The 23,628-nt window shown below is 53.3% G+C and overlaps 10 protein-coding genes across 10 annotated transcripts; 7 read left to right on the top strand and 3 right to left on the bottom strand.

The window, feature by feature from the left end:
* Positions 1–111: 111 nt before the first annotated feature.
* Positions 112–1,242, top strand: BKA58DRAFT_462841 (uncharacterized protein; the record flags this gene model as incomplete). The annotated part of the gene is made up of 2 exons (XM_046174864.1): positions 112–129; positions 177–1,242. 2 exons carry the CDS (start codon positions 112–114, stop codon positions 1,179–1,181), a joined length of 1,023 nt encoding a protein of 340 aa, XP_046022140.1. The 3' UTR covers positions 1,182–1,242.
* Positions 1,243–2,069: 827 nt separating this feature from the next.
* Positions 2,070–3,888, top strand: BKA58DRAFT_240769 (MFS gliotoxin efflux transporter glia). The gene is made up of 2 exons (XM_046166662.1): positions 2,070–2,715; positions 2,842–3,888. The coding sequence occupies exons 1-2, from the start codon at positions 2,135–2,137 to the stop codon at positions 3,872–3,874; spliced, it is 1,614 nt and encodes a 537-aa protein (XP_046022139.1). The 5' UTR covers positions 2,070–2,134; the 3' UTR covers positions 3,875–3,888.
* A 530-nt stretch (positions 3,889–4,418) lies between these two features.
* BKA58DRAFT_391568 (Alpha/Beta hydrolase protein) lies at positions 4,419–6,328 on the top strand. Its single transcript, XM_046170933.1, has one exon. The coding sequence runs from the start codon at positions 4,461–4,463 to the stop codon at positions 5,970–5,972; it is 1,512 nt and encodes a 503-aa protein (XP_046022138.1). The 5' UTR covers positions 4,419–4,460; the 3' UTR covers positions 5,973–6,328.
* A 1-nt stretch (position 6,329) lies between these two features.
* On the top strand, positions 6,330–7,283 carry BKA58DRAFT_391566 (GNAT domain-containing protein). Its single transcript, XM_046170932.1, has one exon. It carries the CDS (start codon positions 6,401–6,403, stop codon positions 7,205–7,207), a length of 807 nt encoding a protein of 268 aa, XP_046022137.1. The 5' UTR covers positions 6,330–6,400; the 3' UTR covers positions 7,208–7,283.
* Positions 7,284–7,458: 175 nt separating this feature from the next.
* BKA58DRAFT_240744 (uncharacterized protein) lies at positions 7,459–9,941 on the top strand. The gene is made up of 4 exons (XM_046166660.1): positions 7,459–8,515; positions 8,569–8,698; positions 8,804–9,322; positions 9,369–9,941. Exons 1-4 carry the CDS (start codon positions 7,570–7,572, stop codon positions 9,907–9,909), a joined length of 2,136 nt encoding a protein of 711 aa, XP_046022136.1. The 5' UTR covers positions 7,459–7,569; the 3' UTR covers positions 9,910–9,941.
* Positions 9,941–11,497, bottom strand: BKA58DRAFT_240748 (indoleamine 2,3-dioxygenase beta type). The gene is made up of 2 exons (XM_046166661.1): positions 10,982–11,497; positions 9,941–10,923 (listed from the first exon to the last, which is right to left on the bottom strand). Exons 1-2 carry the CDS (start codon positions 11,288–11,290, stop codon positions 9,973–9,975), a joined length of 1,260 nt encoding a protein of 419 aa, XP_046022135.1. The 5' UTR covers positions 11,291–11,497; the 3' UTR covers positions 9,941–9,972.
* Positions 11,498–11,521: 24 nt separating this feature from the next.
* On the top strand, positions 11,522–13,221 carry BKA58DRAFT_391563 (pyridoxal phosphate-dependent transferase). The gene has a single exon (XM_046170931.1). It carries the CDS (start codon positions 11,666–11,668, stop codon positions 13,142–13,144), a length of 1,479 nt encoding a protein of 492 aa, XP_046022134.1. The 5' UTR covers positions 11,522–11,665; the 3' UTR covers positions 13,145–13,221.
* Positions 13,222–13,348: 127 nt separating this feature from the next.
* BKA58DRAFT_391561 (uncharacterized protein) lies at positions 13,349–14,630 on the top strand. Its single transcript, XM_046170930.1, has 3 exons — positions 13,349–13,422; positions 13,493–13,619; positions 13,670–14,630. The coding sequence occupies exons 1-3, from the start codon at positions 13,379–13,381 to the stop codon at positions 14,351–14,353; spliced, it is 855 nt and encodes a 284-aa protein (XP_046022133.1). The 5' UTR covers positions 13,349–13,378; the 3' UTR covers positions 14,354–14,630.
* Positions 14,631–14,652: 22 nt separating this feature from the next.
* On the bottom strand, positions 14,653–16,381 carry BKA58DRAFT_391560 (eukaryotic cytochrome b561-domain-containing protein). Its single transcript, XM_046170929.1, has 5 exons — positions 15,851–16,381; positions 15,759–15,793; positions 15,643–15,705; positions 15,570–15,581; positions 14,653–15,508 (listed from the first exon to the last, which is right to left on the bottom strand). Exons 1-5 carry the CDS (start codon positions 15,981–15,983, stop codon positions 14,993–14,995), a joined length of 759 nt encoding a protein of 252 aa, XP_046022132.1. The 5' UTR covers positions 15,984–16,381; the 3' UTR covers positions 14,653–14,992.
* Positions 16,382–16,897: 516 nt separating this feature from the next.
* Positions 16,898–23,241, bottom strand: BKA58DRAFT_462837 (uncharacterized protein; the record flags this gene model as incomplete). Its single annotated transcript, XM_046174863.1, has 3 exons — positions 17,372–23,241; positions 17,209–17,322; positions 16,898–17,161 (listed from the first exon to the last, which is right to left on the bottom strand). Exons 1-3 carry the CDS (start codon positions 22,985–22,987, stop codon positions 16,898–16,900), a joined length of 5,994 nt encoding a protein of 1,997 aa, XP_046022131.1. The 5' UTR covers positions 22,988–23,241.
* Between the last annotated feature and the right edge of the window lie 387 nt (positions 23,242–23,628).

Here is a 23,628-nt window from a genome sequence, read left to right as displayed (position 1 = left end):
GTTGGTGATGGGGCGAGACCGGGGTCGAGGCTCGCCAATCCGTCTGGGCGACGGACTCAAGCCCCTCTCGCTGTCGCGTTCTTTTCCTACGATAGCCATGTCGTTGCCACAATGATTGACTGTTCTGAGGTCAGTAGCACACCATGAGCATCCGGCATTACACTAACAGCGTATAGCAAACGATAAAATACCCAGCGCCTTTCCGTACGGCTCTGTTAAAGACTGAAAGCTCGGATGGTTCTTTAAAGCCAGAGGTTCCGTTGTTGCCAGCAACATACCGGAGGAATTACAAAATCGAGCCCGTCGGCAACGATATTGGTGCGTTTCTGGATATCGAGCTGAACGTCCGCCGACTGAACGATGTTCACAAATGGCTCTGGCTCGTGGGCCTTCCAAGCGCGCCGCGACCTCTCCATTATCAAGTCGTAAAAAAACGGGAAATTGTGGTGACGGAGCAGTTAGACTTGCATCTCGTTTGGTCTTCGTCGTCGTCTTCGGCATCAATTCTGCTCAAACCACTGCCGCGGTTCCTTCTCTGCCCGACTTTCTGGGTCACGGAGATCTGCCCACGTCGGCAGTTGTACGAGACGGCATTGGGCTTCTTGCTGTCGTATGTCGCGCTTATCGAGAGAGAAGTTGACTACAATCTAGCCATCAACCACGGCCTCGTCCCTAAAGAGGTCACTTGGGCTGGATGGCTGACGCTCGTTGATGAGGTTGTCCGCGGCTCGGTACAGACGCATAAAGTTGATGCCTCGGCTGCATCGTCTGTAAGCTTGCTAGAGGACCGTCCAGGCGTCAACCAACGCTTCAACTATGGCGAATTACGACTCGGGCGGCTAAACTGGATATATCGCTTGACCATGGGCGAGTTGCGCGGGTACCTGAGCGGCTGCACCACGTATGGAGCCTTTATGCGTGACAACGTTAACAGTCTTATCACGCTATTCGCATACACTACCATCGTGCTCTCCGCGATGCAGGTTGGGCTTTCGACAGAGCCTCTCGCAAACGATTACTCCTTCGGCATGGCGTCGTACGTCTTCTCACTGTTTTCTATCCTGGCTCCACTCGCATGCATTGTCGCTATTCTTGGCGTTATAGCCATGATGTTTGTCTTGAATCTGGCGCGCACGCTGAGGATTCGAGGGCAGAAGCGGCGTCAAGGTGTGAAGGTGTGAAAGCTCGACCCGACACGCGCCTGGCTGCTGGGAACCACGACACGCTGCGGGCCGACAGCCAGGGAGCCGATAGCCTGAGCATCCCCACCAAACTTCAACAGGGCGTCACCACCCACCAACGCTACCCAAGATACTCGATGGAATCCCACGTCGCAATAGCTCTTAGCCATGTACGGTAGCTATGTGTCATAATCAGGCACCGTCTACACGCACAAGTAACGGAACACGGTCCCACAGACGATGCAACGTATCGCGAACTGTCTCGAGGCCATCCAAGCCTCACGGACATCCGTAACGAGGTTTCACATTGTGCGTGGGCACAAAGATGAGTAAAAACCGCCAGTAGCACAGCTAGGAAGACTCGTGTCAACAAGCTCTATGTCTGTTACTCTGCCAGGGCATCAAGTGTGGCTAGAATTTGTGTCGCGCTTGCTGCATACACACTATTAAACATTGACAAGTAGGTAGCTCCTAAGACAACATAAACATTTACCTTAATGATATCCTCAACAACGCCCAAGGCTCTTGTAGACTACACCACAAATTGTAGACACCCCTAGTGCGGCTTGTGTGTGACATTCATGCGATTGCAGCATACGTCCTACACTGTTACACAGCATCGTCTGTTACATCAAAAGCTGTTATGATTAAATTTCCGATCGTACTTCCATCGCCTGCTAGTTGCAACTCATAGCAAATCCCTCTTCGACACCTCTAGGGCTTCAAGTCGATCGTTCATTACGTTAAAACTTCGTGCTTCGAGGCGCGAAGGAAGTAGTGTGTTAGTCAAGGATCGGTGTAAGCACCAGCCGAGGAAGCTTTTATCCCGACACTTGGCCCATTCCGATTTTTAGCGCTGACACTACGCTCTACACGACCGACACGGCCAGCAATCTCGAACTTCCACCTCTACTCTTCAACATCTCAACGGAATCGCCTCAAGGCATGAGATCATGAGCGACGAACCAATTGAGCTCACCAACCTTGGGGCGTCCAAGGTTGAGACCCCATCAGAGGAGACTGCATCGGTCGTTGAATACCCTCGTGGTATCCGCTTGGTCTTAATAACAGTCGGTCTCGCCCTCTCCATCTTCCTCGCTGCTTTGGACTCCACAATCATCGCTACCGCGATCCCGAGCATTACTACGCAATTTCGTAGCATCAGCAGCCTAGCCTGGTATGGCTCGTCCTACGCAATTACCAATACTGCATTCCAATCTGCGTGGGGCAAAGCCTACCAGTACTTCAGCCTCAAAGCCACTTTCATGTCTGCAATCGCAGTTTTTGAAGTTGGAAACGTGATATGCGCAACAGCACCAACAAGCGAGGTCTTGATCTTTGGGAGAATCGTGTCTGGCATGGGCGGTGGCGGAGTGATGACGGGTGCGTTCATCATCGTCGCAATGACAGCTGGACCACAGTACAGGGCCGCTTATATGGGCGTGTTTGGTGTGACTTTTGGATCTGCAAGCGTTGTGGGACCGTTACTGGGTGGCGTTCTGACAGACGGCCCTGGATGGCGATATTGCTTTTGGTACGTCCCCGCTTTGTGTTTTGACTGCTTTGCCGTCTGCAATACACCCCTCACCAACTTCTTTCCATGTGAACAGAAACCAGAAAGGCATTACAAGGTCAAGATCGGTGCACTGACACTACACAGGATCAGCCTACCGATTGGTTTCGCTGCTGCGCTCACGATGTTCCTCTGCTTTCATGACCCAGGAAAGCCTAAGGATGTACCTCTCCGCGAGAAGCTCCTGAACTTGGACCTTAACGGCGCCATCTTACTCTCTGGATGCTTCTCTTGCTTCATTCTAGCCACGCACTGGATCGGCATCATGCCTCCGACTAGTGCTCGTATCATTGGCAGCTTTGTCGGTTTCGTGGGCCTTTTCATCTGCTTTGCGATCAACGAACGCTATATGGGGAGCTGCGCGATGGTACAAGCTCGCGTGTTCAAGAACAAACTGGTCTTCGCCAATCTGCTATATGCTTCCTTCATCGCGGGCGCCTTCTTCCCGCTCATGTATACACTGCCAATCCAGTTCCAATCCGTCAACAACAACACGGCTTCGCAGAGTGGAGTCCGACTTATACCACTCGTCATGGGCGTCTCGCTCTTCACCATGATATCTAATGGAACGCTCACCTTCTGGCGCCACTACAAGCCCTTTTTCTTGGTTGGAGCAATCTTGGCCGTAGCTGGAAACGTAAAGATACACTCCTTGGATGCCAGCGCACCGACCAGAGACTGGGTCGGCTTCGAGCTATTGACAGCCACGGGGGTGGGCCTCGCTCTTCAAATCCCGATGATTGCCAATCAAGCTCTCGTTTCTGCTGACGACCTGGCCGCTGTAACATCTATGTCGCTCTTCATGGAGAACACTGGTACCGTATTTGCCGTCGCATCGAGTGAAGCGGCATTCACGAACGGACTACTTTCAAGCCTCGCCCGCAACTTGCCTCAACTCGACGCGAAAGAGATAATGGATGCTGGCGCGACGCAGATCCGCGGGCTGTTCTCGGGTCATGAGCTTGAGCAGGTGTTGAAAGGGTATCTGGATGGCTGTAAGACAAGCCACATCATTCCTGTTACCTGTGGTGCGATCTGTGCGGCAATCAGCTTGTCGAACGCTGTGCCGGCGACATTTCAAGAGATAAAGAAGCGGCTTGGGAAAAGCCATGATCGATAAATGCTGAGATGATATGGGAGAGAAGGGTTCAACACCTTGATGATGTTTCGACAGGAAGGCCAGGACTCAACGGTCCGAAGTTAGTGGAGCTCAACGCCGGCGCCGCGATTCGACGTGTTGTCACGCCTAGCACGGTCTTTTGACAGAGCCCAGCGTGTCGGCCCATGTCAAAGTCCACATGAAGGAGTTGAAAGAACAGACACCGGCAGTTGCACCGTGCTGATGTGCTGTAGTGCATTGATCGTTCCTGACCGGCTGCCGGGGCAATAGCGGCGGGACGCGTTCCGCTTAAACTATATTATTGATATACAAACATAGTCTATCGGTACATCATGCGCTCAAAAAATTTCGCGTTATTGCTCGATGACTTTCACGTTGTTCGCAAGTCGTGAAGTAATCCACGTCGGATGTGATGTGCGCGTGGGTGAAGCACGCGTGACGTAGCATAATTTGCTAACCGAAACAGGCATAGACTGCCCGTCACGAGCCATCGCCGCCCGTGCGCAGCGGCGACTCAGCCATCGCCGCGCTTATCATAACAGTCCCGTCTCTCGCCCTGTTGTCTCTTCTGTAATGTCCACAAATCATGCAATCAAACAAATCGACTCTTAATCATCGGAGCAGGCCCTCTACCAGTCTCTTCGCCTTTGGCGTCATCGCGCAGGTCGCGTTGCTTGCCTGCATCTTCTGGACTTACACTAGCTATGGCAACCCCCGTGAGCCGACCGCCTTAGCGGAAACAACAACCAAGACATCACCAAGACCAAACGGCTTCACTCTTCGCCACGTTTTAGATCACGGTGCTGGGCAACCTGGACCACGAGCACGAAGGTTTGATGTGACTCCAGAGCGGTTTGCCGTTGCTGGTGTCGACTCCCGCATCGGGCCCTTCACTATCAAGACGGCGCCAGTCAAGATCGAAAGACCCGCGTCACGTGGCTACGATGCACAGATCCCTATGTCGCCCATGTGGATCGCCGAGGATATACCAGGTCCAGATGTCACGGACAAGAACACGGTTATCAGTTTCGCAAACATGTCCGAAGATGCTTACAAAGTCGGCCCTGATGACGCTGGATGGATGGACGTCGATGGGCATTACAACTCGTCGGTCCCTTTTGGCTGGGATGATAGTGGCATCCGAGGTCATGTTTTCAGCGATGACACCAACTCCACTATTATCCTGGCGGTAAAGGGAACGACAGTAGCCATGTTCGAAGGCGACGGAACATCGGTGCACGACAAAGAAAACGACAACCTGTACGGCTCTTGCTGTTGCGGTCAGGGCGGCACATATCTTTGGCGCAAAGTGTGCGACTGTCAGACTGGCACCTACAGCTGCGACGAGCAATGCGTTAAGAAGGAGTTACGGAAGCCGAACAGATACTATGCCGCGACTGTCGAGTTGTATCAGGAAGTTGTCAAAGTCTATCCGGATGCGCACATCATGACGACAGGACATAGTCTAGGAGGCGTCCTCGCCTCTCTGATCGGCTTGCAGCACGGTATCCCTGCGGTGACCTTTGAAGCCTACCCACAGGCTTTGGCAGCTAAGCGCTTAGGACTACCAGCTGCCGGTGACGTTGCTCCACTCAGGAAGAATACAGGTGGCTTTCACTTCGGGCATACCGCTGACCCCGTGTACATGGGAACTTGCAACGGCGCGACCAGCTTTTGCTCTATCGGCGGGTACGCCTTCGAAACGCTTTGCCATACCGGAAAGAAATGCGCATACGATGTGGTTAAAGATTGGGGCTGGAGACAGAACACACAGACCCATAGCCTGAGGTACGCCATTGACAATGTGTACATGAAGTACGACGAGGCAGCAACATGCCAAGAAGAGGATGTTGGTTGTGTCGATTGCTACCTATGGAAGTTTGAGAACGGGACGAAAACCACGACGACGAGTAGTTCAACAATCCCAACAAGTACCACATCATCGAGGACACGGACCGAGACATGTAAGACGCCTGGGTGGTGGGGATGCCGTGATGAGACTACCACAATGGTATCAACGACATCGTCCAGCGTATCAAGTACTGAAACCAGCACAAGTACAAGTACCTGTCAGACTGTGAGTCCTGAAATCTTGTAATCGTGCTTACATAGCTGACTTCTTGAAGCCCGGATGGTTCGGCTGTAAAGACAAAACGACTGCTACCGGACCTACTACGACTGCTACGACTACTACTACATCAGCTGCACCAACAACTACATGCACCTCGAAGGGATGGTTTGGCAGGTGTTACGATGATGTTCCAGCGACAACCACTCCAGCTATGCAAGCTCATGCCTATTGGCGGACTGCGGCGACTGCGACGCAGACGGCTCCTTAGACTTTCAGAATCTTGCCTATGTTGTGCGGTAGTCATACAGTCGCATGTTATACCTAGTTAGAATAACCAATCAATCAGCTTTGTCGCTGCCTATCATCACCCGAAGACATCTTGAAGCATGATTCCGCCATCACGTGATGGAGCGAAGGATCAATAATGTTCAGACTAAACCCGATTTACGTGAGCCATGCTTCGTATCTCTAGGCAGCCACCATCCAGTGTGTTCAGAAAGGAATATACATATAGCAGAGATTGGCCATCAAATAAGCTTTCAGCCTTGAACAGAATGCTTGACTTTGACTTCCACCTCACGACACCTCGTCTCTTCATATCGCACCTCAGTCCTACGAACGATGCTCATTACGATTTCGTATACGAGCTAGTGTTCAGTCCAGGTCTCGTTGAGCAGAAGCCCGCAGTCGACGCGGAGAAGGCAGAGAGCGCGACCCCTCGCGATGTTGGGAGGAAGTTCATCGCGAAGGACGTTGAAAGGATGGAGACAACAGGCTATGGTCGCTACCTGGTCTCGCTGAGACAAAACTCAGCTTTACACATCAATTCACCGCACGAAGACGAGGACGTCCCTTTCTCAAAGAGACGACTAACGCCAATTGGCATCGTCTCAATGCAACTCGCACGCTTCCCGTCCGAACCGTCCGCGCCAACAATCCCAGACGTCGGGTTCAGCTTCCTACCCCGGTACCTCGGAAACGGGTACGCTACTGAAGCTGCAGCGGGTTTGATTGAGTACTTCACAGACGTGAAAGGACACAAGGAGTTCTGCGGTTTTTGTAAACCGGAAAACACGGCAAGCGCAAATGTTTTGAAGAGGTTGGGGTTCGAGGAGAGAGGTCTTAGGGAGGTGGACGGGGTTGTCGAGGGAGAGATATTGAGCGCATTGGTATGGACGATAGGCGTTGGACACGAGAAGGGTGCACTTGAGAAGCGAGGCTTGCAGCGCGTTGAAAAGCGTTCATGGAAGTTGTGGCGTTGAAGCTATTGGTTAGGTGTATACGTCACATATCTCTTCGTGAGATCGTTAGCCAAGAAAACACTGCTATACATCATGACCACTTTGACTGAGATCACGTTCAAGAATTGTCCGATCAACGCGGTGTAACGATGTGGGCGCTGGACAGATGCTCGGAACGAGTCCGCGCGATGCCGTCTGTGCGTCGGTTTAATGCATCTAGTGCAATGCAAACCCGTCTTCAGCCGCAGTCGTCATCCGTCCGACAGCTTCAGCTTCGTCGGATGTTCCGTCAAGCCATTCCAGCAACCACACAGTGCATCCACGCGCCTTGCTAGCTGGTAGCTAATTATCCGCACTCAGCTGACGCTACATTTCCCCACGAGATGTCAACACCGGATGGACTGGCAACGACGCGTCCGGAAAAACGGCGCCGACTTGAGCGCGTCGCTGCGGCCTGCGATCTGTGCAAGAAAAGAAAGGTAAAATGCGATGGCGAGCAACCATGCGCCTATTGCACTCGAAAAGATCGCGCGGCTACTTGCACGTTCAGTGGTCATCATGCACGCCCACAAGCGCATTCTGCCGGTCACACTCCCCTTCACGGTGTCCGTTCCGACGATATCCACCGTCCTCACCCCCGTTCTACAGGCCATACACCTAATAATCGCGATCGCGATGAACAGGACGATGCTGTGCGACAAAGACTTGATCGTGAAGCTGCCGAGGATGGAACATCACTCTCGCCAACATTAAGCAGAGATGATCAACAAGGCGATACAGTGGTGCCTCTTGAAGGCCGCATCCTTCGTGACGCACAGGGAAAATCTATCTTCATTGGCGACTGCGCCCCGCTGTCTTTCCTGCAGACAGTCAGGCATCTCATCACATCCGAGGTGGATCCAAGAGCTACTGTCCAAGCCACTCGCGACCCCATCATCGAGATCGCTCGGCCAGAGTCAGCGGGTCAGCCCTCATGCCCTCCAATTGATGTGCATCAGGTCGACACACTAGTGGATGAATACATGGCTGCAAGCAGTGGTCTCGTTCAGCTTTTCCAGCGAGAGGATCTTGCTCCCGAACTGAAAGCATGGGTAAGCAGCAGAACCTCGAGCTCAGACGATGCTGCAGCTGCGGTTTTCTATCTCGTCCTTGCGATCGGTGCCCAAGAACGATATGAAGAGAAGGCGGAAGCCTGGTTCAACACTGCTCGGGATGTGCTTCTGAAGCATATGTGCAGTAGCATGAACGTTTCTACCGTCCAAGGCTTTGCCCTCGTAGCGATCTACATGCTGCGAGCATCTCAACCGAATGGAGCCTACTTGTACTTCTGTATGCACGTGAGAGAATGGAATGGCAGTATACAAATTGCTAACATTCTTCAGCTCTGGCTGCGCGTGCCGCATATGCAATCGGCATACATCGGACTGAAGTCAACGCATCGTTTGGCGAAACCATTAAGCTGGTGCGAGACCGGATTTGGAAGAGCATTCGCGTCACTGACCAATTGATAAGGTAAGATACACCCACAGACATCGTCCCTTCGGACGCCTTCTGGCTCTGCGGAGCCTCCACAGCTTCACTTTGAGAGCATAAGCTGACCCTCAACTTATCATGTAGCAACGCGTTAGGCCGACCTCCGTCTACTTCCGATGTCGACTGCACTGTCAAATACAACGCCTTCGAGGAGACAACCGAAGTTGATGATGCCAATATACTGGATGCTAGCGTCCAAATCTTCATGATCATCGAACGCGTCGTTGTTGAAGTGTATTCCCGCAAACGTATATCACTACGCATTGCAGACTACGTCTCGCGGCAATTGAAGAGCTGGGCGTCCAAGTGGCTGCAAAAGCTCTCTCATCTTACGACTAGGCCTCATTCTCGAGAAGCAGTGGTGGGCGCTTGTTCCACGCTCTGCTCCTATTACTATGGCATTATGCTACTGACGCGACCTTTCCTCATTTATGAATTGTATGAGTACATGGGTGCTCCACTGAAGAGTGGGGGCACACAAGCTGATCACCAAGAGAAGCGCAAGTACGCAGATGCTGCACTCGATGCCGCGTCGACCTTGGTGGATACACTGCTAGTCGTGACGATTACAAAGCAGTTGCCTCGTAAGATGCCACTGATAGTGTAAGTAAAGCCATCTTACCCAACTGACTAGGCTAACAAGTATCAGATCCTGGCTCTTCACGGCTACACTCGTTCTTGCGGTTGGTATTCTTGGGGACTCGGGACTCATGCTAGTGGACAGCTGCAAGGATGCAATCACCTGCATGGACTACTTCGGTCAAGTCGACCCTCATGCGCGACAATATTCACAAGTCGCCCAATCGCTGCTCAGGATCACTACTTCACATGCCAAGAAGAGGGAGCTGCATTTGCGCCGGAAAAGGAAACAAGCATCGTCGGAATTGTTTGGCCTGTTGCCTGGAGAGCCTACCAACGTCCCGCCCCAGGTAGACGAATGCGATGCACAACTCGGCCACGGCTCGCTGGTCTCCCGAGACTCCGTCCAGCGCAACGTCTCTTCCGCAGCGCCACTCGATTGGACTATATACGATGCCGACTTCTTTGCTATGCCATGGCCGAGTGAGAATGATCAAGGCCTCCAGGATTTCCTCCAGCCGGGCACTCACAACCTTGATGGTGTATCCGTGGCTGATATACCGCTGTTCCCCATTCACGACCAGCAGATGGGCGGTGACTTCTTCCCGTAAGGTCGAGATGGATGCGATGGTGTCACGAGTAGTTTTGTTCTTCTAGGTTTCTCCCAAGGCACTTCAATGCACGACTTTTGTTTCACTGGTCTCGTCTCTTGAAGTTCTCAAGAACGGTATGAGCTTGGTGCCCCCTGTCCCAACCAACTCTTGCGTCTTTGGCTTCTCGGTAGCCAACTCCGTCGAAGCGGAAGCTATATCTCTTCTCTTCGGACCGGTAGTGGGTTTTCCCATCCGGCTCGGTATGATGATGTATCTGGTCACCAAGGCGATGTGTTTGTCGCGGAAGCCGCTGAGCGCCGCGACGGCTTCGTTGAACGCTGTCAGAAGCTCAGTGTTGTCTGCATGGCTATCGACGTAGGTTCGGATGTTTGCGATCGCTTGCACGTCGTCAAGGAAGCGGGCATGGGGTCCGGGCATGTACCCACGCATCTCTGCGTGGAAGCCGCCGCTTCTTGAATGGTCGACAGAGAGGACAGCATCGAAGAACTGCAGTAGCGAAGACTGGCCGTTGGAACCGCCACGGTACGCGCGCCATGTGCCTTTTCCGTTGCCTTCATCGTAGAAGACGCCGTTTGGTAGACCAGCACTCGCCATGTTCATGCTCCCGGCCAGGAAAGGTCGTATGGTGTGGTAGAACATCTGCGGGTCACATCGCTCGTCCATGCGTTCCAGGAGCTGGCCAATGCGTTGCATTCCTTGTCGGAAGTATTGCAGGGCGTGTATGATTGTTGCGACATCATTGATTTCCACTGCTTCGACAGCACCAAGCATGGCCTCGATCAATGGGCCCGCTCTTGCTTCCATGGCGTTCGAGATAATGAAGAACCACGACTCGTCATCGGTACCAGTCGCTGTGTGTAGTGCCACCATGTTCTCTGGTTGGGTCAGGTCGGCGTCTTCGTTGAGTGGTGTCCAGTTCCATAAGTTCAAGGCTGCATATGTGGCCACCGGATGCACCTCAAGATAGTCGGCAGTCTGGAGAAACGGCACAGTGATCGCTGGGGGTAGTCGCTAGATTTTTCGTTAGCGGCTGGACACTTGATGGTAGTACGGATCCATGCTAATATACCTCTGATGGCTCGGGACCTGTCCATATATAGCCCTGGGCAATGACAGCGAGCATCGAATGTGCTCTTTGCCATTCTGCCTCACTGGAGAGATGCGACGTATCGAGAACCGGCAATTCATCGACCCACTGCCGTATTTGCTGTGTCTCTATGAGTTTTGGAAGCTGCTCAACGATCTTTTCCCATGGTTGATAGTAGGTATGCGGTAGGCGAGTTAGTGGTGGCTCGGCAGGCAAGAACCCGTTCTTCGAGATGCCGTAACTAGGTAGTGCATCGGATGATGGGAGGACGGGAATTCTGTGAGGGCTCATTGCGACGGAAAAGGTAGCTACGGTAAGGTTGCACAGTAATATCGGAAGAGTACGTCCTTCCTTGTAGCGGCGAACTCCTGCTTTATTGCGCTGAAGAGCGAGGCCCACACGCACCCACGGTTGCGTTCCGATAGTCTTCCGAGCTCGGAATGACGGATGCGATGTCGGATGCGAGTCCGACACCCCAATGAAGAAGGTGCAAGCTTAGTTTGATGCAAGCCTCAAGCCTCTTGCTTCGAGACGTAATTGCCAGATCGTGATGCATATATAGTCTGACGCCGTCTATTCATCTGCATTCTCATATTCGTACATCACCTTGCATCTCGTTGGTTTCCCCAGGATATACCATACCCTTACATACAGCACATCATCACCATGGACGCACCTGCCGCAATCCAACAGCTTCGCCAAGGGCAAAAGCCACAGTGGCCAACAAACGCCGAATCAGCAGACTTTGCGCAGTCCCTCGATCAAAGTACAGACATTCCCAAAACTTTCCGACCCGAGTTTGTTGTTCCCAGCAAGGCGCAACTAAAGCGGAAAACCCTGAACGATGACGCACAAACCGCCAACCCTGCATCAACACCTGACGACGAGGCCATCTACTTCTGCGGCAACTCTCTAGGTCTGCAACCGAAAGCTGTTGGCGAACACTTGAACGCATACCTAAAGACATGGGGATCCATCGCTGTTGGCGGCCACTTCACCGCCCTCGAGGACTCGCCGCTCACACCCTACCAAGACATGGCTGCTGGCTGCTCCAAGAAGATGGCTGATATTGTCGGCGCATCACCTTCAGAGATCGTTGCGATGAACACATTGACCATCAACCTGCATCTGATGATGGCTGCATTCTACAAGCCGACTGAGAAGAAGCACAAGATCATGTGCGAGTGGCGACCTTTCCCTAGCGACTGGTATGCGATCGAGTCGCAAATAGAATGGCACGGTCTTGACCCGAAGAAATCTATGCTACTGGTCGAGCCGGATGACGGATACATCATGACGACAAAGAATATTCTCAAGCTCATTGACGAGAATGTCGATGAGCTGGCTCTCATCATGCTGCCTGGTATCCAGTACTACAGCGGCCAATTACTCGACATCCCCACCATCACCGCACACGCACGCAAGCACAACATCACCATCGGATGGGATCTAGCGCATGCCGCAGGCAACGCCGAGCTGAAGCTACACGACTGGGATGTCGACTTCGCATGCTGGTGCACATACAAGTACATGAATGCTGGCGCCGGTTCCATTGCCGGTGCTTTCATCCACGAAAAGCACGGCAACAACGATCACTACAAAGGACTGAAGGGCTGGTATGGCCACGACAAGTCATCGCGCTTCCTCATGGACAACAAATTCGTTCCTACACCCGGCGCGCAAGGCTTCCAATGCTCAAACCCATCGATCGTCGACCTCACATGCTTAGCTGGCTCACTCAGCGTATTCGAGAAGACATCCATGGCCGACCTACGATCACGTTCTCTACTTTTGACCGCATACGCCGAGCATCTGCTTTCTCAAATTGCGGCACGCAACATCAATGACGGCAAATTCCCCTTCGAGATCATCACACCCACGGACCCTCGTTTTCGCGGCGCCCAACTCAGTGTTCTGCTGCCAGAAGATGTCTTTGATGATGCAAGCGCGGCGCTAGTGGAGAACGGTGTTGTCTGCGACAAGAGGAAACCAGGCATCATTCGTGTTGCGCCAGTACCAATGTACAACACCTTCAGCGATGTTTGGCGGTTTATGCAGATCTTTGAGGAGGCGATACGGGAGAAGGGTCAAGGGCAGGTTCAGGAGCAATCGTCGCAAGGGGCGGCGGTGGAGGCGAGGTTGTGAACCAGTTGTTGTTAGTTAGATCTTCTTTTCGCGGTGTTAGACGTTAATACATATCACAAAGTTTGTGTTACTACTGCACCACTACTTCTGTCTATTTCTACAGCACTCTCTACTTCATAATCAACTATACCCGGAAGAAAGTTGGGCCGATCGACAAGGTTCAGAGAAGGACCGTTCTCTACGCCTTTGAGTTTCCTCCCTCACCCATCACTGCGACCACGATCAACGAAAAAGATGGCGGAGGCTGCTCGAAAACAAGCGTTGGCTTCACTCAAAGGGTACGTGTCTTTTCAACATCGCATCCCTTGAATCACTCATTATATCAGAATCATGTTGACTTGCTACCAGCTTCCTCAAATCAGGCGCCTACTCTGATCTCACCATCACTTGCGGCAACGACACATACAAGGTCCACAAGGTCATCGTCTGCGAGCGCGCCGACTTCTTCGCCCGTGCCACCGAATTTGGCGGACAAGTGAGTACTTGACATAGTGAGAAGGCTCCAGAAACTAACACTCTGAGAAGGAGTCGGAGAGCGGTACTGTCGATCTTCCTGAGGACGAACCGGCCATTGTCAAGCTCCTGGTTCAGTATCTCTACGAAGGCGAGTACAAGCCGTTGCTGCCAGACGGCGAATCTTCAGCAGCGCTACCGTCGGCCAATGTCAAAGCTTCCCGGCCAATTCACGACTCATGTGGGAATCTTTACAGCTACGACTTTCCCCATACATGTTACTCGCCGAACAGTCACTGCAGACAAACTAGAATCTGTCCACACCATACTTGTACGTATAATGGTTACGGGGGCACGGAATGCAGGTACGCTTGTTCCAAGTTCAACTGCGAAGAATGCAACCCTTCCACTCCTCCGCTGCCTTCACTCAATGGCCATGCCAGTCAACTCCTTGTCCACGCCAAGATGTACGAGTACGCCGACAAGTACGACGTCGTAGGACTAAAGGATCTGGCTATCGAGAAATTTAGCAGAGCCTGCAAGCACTTCTGGGACAAGGACGCGTTCTCCATCGCCGCTCACCATGTCTTCTCCACCACGGTTGATACCGATAAGGGTCTGCGCGACATCGTCAGTGCCACGATCAGCGCACACATGGGGTTGGTCAAGAAGCCAGAAGTCAAGGTCCTCCTGACTGAGTTCAACGGCCTTGCTCTGGGAATTCTGGAAGAGAAGATCATTGAGAATGGTTGGTAGAGGGAGATCACACGCTTCTCCGAACTCCGAAGGCTTTCTTGAGAACATTGGCGCTTAATGAAGCGACATCGGAAGTTCTCGATGGAGGAATGGGTGATATACAAACGCTTGGAGCTTTTGCTAGAATAGAGCAACAAAAGGCCCGCACATAATGTCCCTGGCCGCAAGCTACCAGGACTAGCATAGCTCGGAATCCATTCGTTGTTCAAGGCTAACTCACTTACCGAACTATGATGTTCCGTTTAGTACTCACACCTCTCAGGATAAGCAAGCTCTCACGACTCTATAGAAGTTTTCCGCGTAACTTCAGTATATAAATTTGGCATGATGTTAATCTCATAGTCAACGAAAGCACCCACCTGATATCATACTCACATTTAGCTTCACAAGGAACAAAACTGAGATCTACCCCAAGTCTTTCTGCTTGGAAGAGAAGCATGACACATTAGATGTGCATTCTGGAACAAGAGAGACATGAAGAGTGTGGAAGATGAAGTGATGCCAATACCCTACTATGCAACGCCGTTTCCATGACTCCTAGCATCATCTATATCAAGTATACCCAACTCGTACTCTTCGTATGCGACTGAATCTTTCCTTCATCCCGCGCAAGCATGTTCATTTCTCATGCCTCCCCATCTACTGCAATCTCACCTCCCCCTCCTCCCTCTTCAACCCAAACTTACTCAACCGAATCCTCGGCACAACACCCACAAGCACCAAAACACTCGCAACAATAACAGCCCAATGCTGAATATGCGCCAAATTCAAATTATACGTCGTCCACGTCGCCGCGCAAATCGTCGCAAGACCCAACACCGCAATAACATAGCCCGACATCCTATGATACTTATAAATACTCTTCGCGTTGTCCACACTGCCATACAGCTGCGGCACGTAATACTGCGTGAAGCCCACAATCGCCTGGATGTACACGAGGATGTAAAAGGTGAGGCCGAGACGCGCGTGCGCGGACTCAAAGTGTTCGTGGCCGGGGCCGGCTTTGTTCATTTCGATAATGATGAGGCCGGCGGTGAGGGCTGTGGCGCCGACAGCGTGGAAGAGGAAGTGGGCGAGGGTGCCTGAGCGCTTTTGTTCGGGGGTGTGCGTGGGTTGGAGGACGAGGGCTGCTTGGATGGCTAGGAGGAAGCCGGCCTAGGGGGTATCAATGATACGGTTGGCGGGAGGGGGTGATTAGGGTGGTGTTGTGGCTTACGGAGTTGAGAAGCTGGGTGGTGGGTTGGTTAGTTGGTGCTGGCTGAGGGTGGAGGGATGGTCATGGGGCTTACTGGGTGCGCGGAGAAGAAGATGAGTTTGTTGGAGAAGATGGCTCCCCAGATGATGGCTGCGAGCTTTAGACGCGTTAGTATGGACGTGGTAGAAGATGTGTCGGCCTGGTGCTTACAATCCATATGCCTGCTTGCGCGATGGGAGCGGTGCCTGAGTTTGTTAGACTGTTTTCTTACAGCATTTGCTTCACAGCTTGACAGCACATACCGATCCACAGGTTATGGTAGAGAGGCTGCCCATGCATCTGGCTAGCATCTCCTCTTCTGCCTAGGAGCGGCTCTTGTTCACTCTGGCCACGCGCCGCAGCGGCATTTGGCGGTATCCCGGTCGCAGAAGCCATGCTGTGATATACAGACTCAGAAGCGCGATGCTATGAAAAGCCTGAGAATTGAGAGAGGATCGAAAGATGCAGTGTCAGTCTGCGACAGGTGTCAGAGGGGTGCGCTTCGGACTTTAGGCGATGAGGAAGCTCCGGCAGACAATGACGACAACACAAACCCCTGTTCGTATCCACCAATTAGCGTGATGTGGATGTCAGATGCTCCAAGGTCCGGCCAATCAGCGCCGAGATGACAAACAGCGGAGAAAGTGGTGATGTTTGCATTGGGGGTTTGGGGGGTGGAGAAGGCGTTCTTAACGCGAGATGCATGTCTAGCGCGTCCATGGCGGTCGCGTGAGGACACTTTGCATGCGCAATTCATCCCACCAGGAGACGCAGATTGGGAAGTTGAGGATCGGTGTTGGTCTGAATATATTCTCGTCTCCGTTACATCGTCTCTATCGTACAAGTTTGCGCTCATCCGTAGCGCTGCGTCAGCATAATCATCCCCGCTGCGTGTTGAGGTATCAAGTCCATGTATAGTATCCCCCTCTTTCTATCCCAAGGCAGAGTCTGCCGCCAAAATGCCGCCTGATGGACTGTACCGCGGGGAATCTTCCTCCACTCGCTGCGCTCGCTCCAAAGTAATAATACGCCTTCAAATGCTCATGCATTCACCTTCAAAACAAAACAGCCATTAACAATCCGAATACCGAACCAAACTAAGAATATGAGATGCGAGAAGCATCTCTTGTAGCAACCAGCGCCTCTAGTGCGATAGTAGTAAACGTGGACAACTGACATGTCCGGTGTGCCTAGTAGCACCTCCTATAGCTTCCCAACTGCGCCGTTCGCTGATGCAGGTAGGAGCGAAATCGAGTACTGTGCCTCGATACAAAGTATGTGCGTATGAGTGAACGTAAAGACAGCCACTCTCACTTCTTCTTCATGAGAGCAGGCTGTTTCGAAGGGTCGGCCGGATCCAGGAACTTGGTCATGGCAAGGGAGAGTTCCTTGAACTCGACGGGCTTTGTGACGTAAGAGTTGAAGCCAGCTTCCACGCACTTTGCGTAAACGTCACCAAGGACGTTGGCAGAAAGCGCGATGATAGGGTGCCGGCGGTAGCTGTGCTTCTTCTCCCATCGCCGTATCTCTTTGCAGGCTTGATACCCATCTTTGTTAGGCATGTGTAAATCGCACTGGACAATGTTAGTGAAGCGCGGAAGTGATAGATGTTGCTACTTACAAGAATGATTGAGTAATAGCCAGGCGGTTTTGAAAAGACGGTGTCGGTAGCTTGGACACCATCCTGTACCGTCTCTGTTTCGATGTCGATCCTGGCAAGGAATTTCAGGATAACCTACACGCTGTCAGTATGGCCAGGAATGTAACATGTGGGGGATACTAACCGTTTGGTTGATCTTGTTGTCTTCGACTAGCAAGACCTTGTGATTCTTGCCGCCCACGCGGCGCTTGAGTTCTTCAAAGACAAGCTTTTGGCTGACCACAACTTGCTGCGCGCTGTCTTGATTGCGATCCGTGCTAGACTCACGCTCCTTCTGTGGGTCGAAGATGATGGCAAACTTCGATGGCTTGAGGGGCCGGTAGATGAATTGCAGGCGTCGATCCATATGGAGCTGCTCATAGTCATAGACTGGGGCTTCTTTGATGAGTTCCTTCTTCTGTGACGGGTCTGAGACTACGACGACAGATGTGTTACCGTACGCCATGGAGCTGAAGATCTGGTCCACGATGGCGTGCACCTCGGCAGTGTCGTGTAATACAAGAACAACATGGGTAAAAAGCACAGGATTGTCGCCACCCATCATCTTCTGCGCCTCGATGACACTGGCCTGACCCGTCACTTGATGAGGTATGCCCTGAGGAAGCGTATTCCTAATGTGTCGGATCGTAGCTTCCCTACTGTGTTCCAGCGGGCAAACCACCAGTATAGAAAACATGGGAGGTTGTAGGGCACTGCCAAGCGGTGAAAGACTACGATGGGGTGAGGACGCGCGGAGGGTCTTGTCCGAATCGATAGAGGTTGAAGAGTCGGGCTTCGGAGCTTCCTCGCTATCGGATCGTTTGGGAGGTAGAGCGAGTTTCATGTCTGGGTCTGGAGCTGACTTGGCTTCTTGCATGTATGAAGACGCAGAAGATCTTTCCGAACGCAGACTCGACTGCCCAGTAAGTGCGGCGCTTGTCAAAGAGTGATCTGAGCTACCAGAGGAAAGAGATGGAGAGTCGCGCGAACGCTCAGAGGCTGACAGGCTAGATGCAGGCGACCTGACAGGTTCGCTCTTGTCGGAGGAGACGCTTGATACGCGCTTAATCTGTGCTTGGCTAGGATTTTGTGACTGAACAAATTTCTGAAGAGCCGAGGGCTGGGGTAGCTGAGGTACTGCTGGCACCGAGAGCGGTGTCTCGAAGGCCGGCGTGCCTGGTGTCGACACTTGTGGCTTGGGGAAGTCGTCTGCAGTAGGAAGCCCAAATTTGATAGTGAAGAAGAAAGTTGAGCCCTTGCCTGGCGTACTTCGCGCATCCATTCTACCTCCGTGTAGTTCGACGAATTGCATAGAGATAGCCAAGCCGAGCCCTGTTCCGCCGTGTTGCCTGGTGCTGCTGGCGTCGATTTGACTGAATCGCTTAAACAGATATTTAGCCTCAGCATCTGTGAAGCCTTGACCAGTGTCCACCACTTCGAAGCGGACCATGGTCTCGTTATCTCGCAGGGGCCGAGATCGATCGGACGGTTGCAGCCTGCATCGAATGAAGATCTCTCCTCGCTCAGTGAACTTGATTGCATTACCAACGACATTAAGGAGAACTTGGCGAATACGGAACTTGTCGCCCTTGACCTCTGCTGGCACGCCTTCATCCACAAGGTAATTCAGCTCAAGACCTTTCTGTATGGCTAAGCCCATGTTCAAGTCGTTGACCTCTTCAAGCAGCGACGGCAGATGTAGCCATTCCATGGATAGCTTGATCATGCCGGCTTCGACCTTTGACAGGTCGAGAATGTCGTTGATGAGGTTCAGTAGACTGTCGGTACTAGCCTTGATAATGTTGACATGCTCCAACTGCTCCGAGTTGAGCGTGCTATCGAGCAGGAAGTTGACCATACCAGAGATACCATTCAAGGGAGTGCGAATCTCGTGCGACATATTACTGAGGAACTTGGACTTTGCGTCCATGGTTTCCTTCAATGTCTGCTCGAGCAGCTTGTGGTCGTTGATGTCGGTAGCTGTGCCATACCAGGTCTCTTCATCGCCGTCTTCAGAGAGCGACTTCTCCAACAGGATCCTGACCAGGTGCCACCTGTAGTCACCGTCTTTGTTGCGGAGTCGCACTTCGGTGGAGTAAGATGCCCGTCCATCTGCATCCTTTGCAACCCTGAGTATACCAGTACTTGCGAGTTTGGACAATTTGGCCTGAGGCATGTCCATGCGGTCAGGTACTGATCCACCTGGGCTGGTGATTGTTCTCTCAGTCTCCGAAGAAGCGTCGGAGGAGTTGGAGTCGGTTCGGCCATGGTCTGCCGGCATCGAAGTGGGTACATTGGCGACACCGTCTTCATCCAACTCTGGAAGCTTGCACTTGACAACGTCGTCAGGATGCACATGCCCCAAGAAGCCGTTGCCTAGGGCATGAATCTCACTCTGACCAGAGAAAGAAATCCATTGAGAATTGCAGAAAGTCAGACCCCTGCGATCTGACACGACAAACACAATCTGCGGGCTTGAGTTTGCCAGCGCGCGGTATTTGGCCTCCGACGCAGCCGTCTCCTGTTGTCGGGAAGAATTGAGTTCAGCAATATGCTGTTCGTGAAAGTCCATGTTGGTGCCGATCCAGTGAACAATTTGTTGACGCTTGTTCTTGAGCGGGGCGACGCGTACATAAAACCATCTGTATTGTTGGTCAAAACGTTGCAGTCTCACCTTCTTCTGCAACTGCTGGCCAGTGCGTAGTGATCTGCTCCACTCCTCCAGATACGAATCGCGATCCTCTGGGTGAATTGAATCCCATGGGTCTTGTAACACCTGGCGTTGATCCTGGCCTCGATATATCAGGAATTTGGAGTTGACCCAAGTGATTGCTCCGGTAGTGGGAGCGGCGGTGAAGATCTGCACCGGTAACGAGTCGGTGATTGTGCGGAGTAGACTTTCTGAAGGAGGTGGCATGTCAGACGTTTCGGTGATGGACGGTCTCCTCACTTGACCATGCGGAGGCTGAGGCTTCCCTCCGGGTGTTGTCGCCGAGGGCAAGGACTGGAATGACGAGCTGAAGTCTGCACCGTATGAGTGCAAGAACGAGTGGCCTCGATTTGAGTTGCTTTGCATCTGGGCGCGACGCGTGCTCAACGACTCGTCTGGCCTATCGTTACGCGCCTTAGAAGCATCGTCATTGGCCTGTTCGGCTACTGGGTTTACAGTCACTCGCTTCGCGTGACGCTTATCTGTCTTGCGTGCAGTTTGTTCATGAGGCGTCGAAGTGGGAGCATTCAGCGTTTTGCCATATTGTTTTCGCGCATCAAAGTAACTCTCAACCGCCTCGCTACCTGTGAGATGGCCAGGCGTCCCGCCCATAGAGTGTCTGCTCGAGAATCCGACGGAAGAAGTGTCCCAGCCAGGTGTCCCGGCGATGGAGTCTCCGGGACTGTGCTTGGATCGACCCGAGTAGTCGGAAGGACTAGTAACACTGCCCGCCGCTGAGTTGGTGATGTCTTCTAGATCAAGGTGGAGCAGATCGTCGAGGCTATCAGAATCCGAGGGGAGGCTAATGCCGCCAGAAGTGCCAGCTGTCATGCGCCGTTGTCGGACCGACGCGACTTGAGCTTGAGCGTTGGTGAAGTGCCAAGCATTGGAGAATGACGTAGCAAGGTGAGGGCCAAGGTGTTTCAATGAATTGGTAAGGTTGCGCGGGTATGGCACGATAGGCGACAGTATGGAAAGAATCGCAATGGGCGCTTTCCGCACAAAGCCCTCCTTGTTCAGTGACGTTGACATGGACTGTTCGGACTGTCTTCGCGTCATGGACGGCGTTTGATTTGGCGTGGAGGTTGCTGGAGAGGCCATTACCTGAGATAGGATGGGATGCACCAGCGGTATGTGTGTGACAGTGCTGGCCTTGTCAACGCCAATGGCCTCCACCATGCCATACTGTGTGTAGTCTTGAGGTGAGCGCGATGGGTTGAATGTCTCCTCATCGACATTGCCTATAGCGAAGAATGGATTGGCGTCAGCATCATTCTGGATAGCCGGTGATGGGGCGGGCGACTGTGCCCATGGTGAACTTGGGTACTGTTCGTACTCTTCATAGCGTTGCGGCAGGCGGGGATCATTTGTAGCTAAATTAGCACGCCCGCGGGCAGCGGCCGCTTTGTGGGCTTCTTGTGCAGCAGCACTACCCTGTATCGCAGAAGGTTTGGTCTGTTCCGACTTGTCCTTATCCAGGTCCTCTTTGGATGTCGTATGTGAAGTTGAGTAATCTCTGGTCAGGGTAACCAAGCGACCTCTCTCCAAGACACGATTAACACCTGTATTATCGATGAGAGCATCTGGCTCGTGATCGAGAGCACGCAGCACATGGTATACGGCGCTAGGCGGCGTAGGCTCTCCCACACTAGAGAATTCTGGATCGCTGAAGGTCGGACCACCTCCTGCTGTTGAGCCAGCAAATGTAGGAGACGCACCGTCAAAGGAAGCCTGCGATACCTGCCTCAGCGGATGCTCTGGCCTTGCAGCCATGTGAGGTGCGTGGCTGGCAGACCTCATTGGACCTCTTGGCCGGTTGAGCGAGGCCGGTGTGGGCGTATCTGGAGCCGTGTTGGACTTCTGGCGTTCGTAGCCCGCGAAGGAGTGATGGGAGAATAGCTTTGGCCTGCGCTCCGGGATCATGGTGGAGGGCGGCATGTCTGCATGTTCATAGCCGCGTGAGCTTGGGTTCTCTTCTGACGGGAACTGACTCTGTGAGCCTGCTGCTTCCTGGTAGGTAGCTGCATGTGGGCTTCCCTCGTTCCCCATAGCCGTAAAACTAGTCTTCTGGCCCCAGGGCACATTCTCGATGTCAGAGGCGTCCGCTGGTACTGCCAAGGTGGCTCTTTCTGCTCCATAGTGGTCGCGCATGATGGACGTTACAGCCGTCCACCAAGCAGCAAGACCGGGCTCGGCACCCAGGCGCAGCACGATATCGTAAAGATTGGGGCTCGGGAACCGCGGGTCTTCCACATCCGGGCTCTGGCGGTGTCTTCCTCCGGGAGCGAAGGGCGTGCTTGATGCTGCGGGGGTGCTGCTCTCGGAGGCGATGCGCTCTTGCGGGGTGGCGTACTCTCGCGATTGCCCCGCTGCTACCGTGGGGGATAGGCTGGTGAAGGGCATGTGGAATGCGGAGGCCCATCGCGGTGTGTTTGGGACGGAAGGGAAAGGGTACGACGGCGTTCGCACAGCGTGGGCGGCGGGCGTGGGTGGCATGCTGCCGCGGATGGTTCTCGCAGACTCGGTCGATTCGGTCGACGTGGTAAGGCCTGTAGGGAGCGGCGGGTTTGGGCTCGGGGTTGGACTAATAAAGGCGCCCTCGAGGGTGGGCGAGATGCCGGGCATGGGTTCTTCCTTGATGGGCGATATGCGACGAGAGCCCAGCGCCGCGACAGAGGTATTGTTGGACGGACCCCGCAGGCGCGCACGTTGCTGTTGCTGCAGCATCTTGAGCTGCAGGCCACGCAGTCTCTCCACCTCCATCTCGTCGGGCGAGGCCTCGCTCAGTGGCGCTTCTTCTCCGGCCTGCTCGTCCGCACCAACCCCTTCGTCCTCATCGCCCTGCTGGCTCTCTGCGTCGCTCATTTCGCTGTCGGTGGCTGCATCGTCGCGGAGTTTGCTCGGGATCCGGGTTCCGGGCGAGGGCTGCGAAGTTTGCGACTGATATGTCTTCGCGTCGCTGGCGGCCAGTCTCTGCAGTGGCGGGCGCGTCGTGGGTGGCGGCGCAGTCTCTCTCTTAGAATTAGGAGAGGGTGACGGGGCCTTTGTCATTATTGCATTCCCCAGTCTCCCACGTAACGCGCAAGTGGTGTCGTGATGGGGTCGAGGTAACGGGGAGCATAGATGGGATGGTGAGCTATGACGTCGCGGAGTGTGCTCCTAGCAAGAGTGGACGGTGAAGAGGCCTCAGCACATGGACAACTCAACAACACGACTTAGTGACCACCAGTGGTACCCAGGCTTTCAGAGTGCCAGCAGGAGCCGATTCCCCCCGGAGCGCAGAGCGACAAGCTGGGAGTGCTTGGTGAGTAAGAATCAGGTGGTGGGCTCATGCCAGGATCAGGAGCAGGATAGCCTCGCGCCCACGGCCTTCAACACACGCCCGCATACACTTACAGAAAGGACGAGGGGTCGCACTGCACGCGTAGGACAAAAGCAGTTTGGATGGATCGTGGATCGCGTAAATGGTGTGTATTGGCACAAGGAACCGTCTTGCTCCTGTCTCATTACAGCCGCCCGCTTGGACGAAATTGACTGTTGGCTGCGAGCCGCTAGATCATGGCCAGCGACGTCATCAGGGTTTCTCTGTACTCCAGTAGCCGCGCCTACGCCGATCTAGAAACCGCCAGCGACGCCCAACCACCGCTGCCCTCACTCACCGCACCGCACTCTCCATCCTCGCGGTCTATACA

The sequence above is a fragment of the Alternaria rosae genome (genome assembly GCF_020736505.1).
Source record: "Alternaria rosae strain MPI-PUGE-AT-0040 chromosome Unknown BKA58scaffold_9, whole genome shotgun sequence".
Taxonomy (NCBI): Eukaryota; Fungi; Ascomycota; class Dothideomycetes; order Pleosporales; family Pleosporaceae; genus Alternaria; species Alternaria rosae.
The sequence above is the reverse complement of the archived record's forward strand: the minus strand, read 5'-3'. Positions and strand labels throughout refer to the sequence as shown.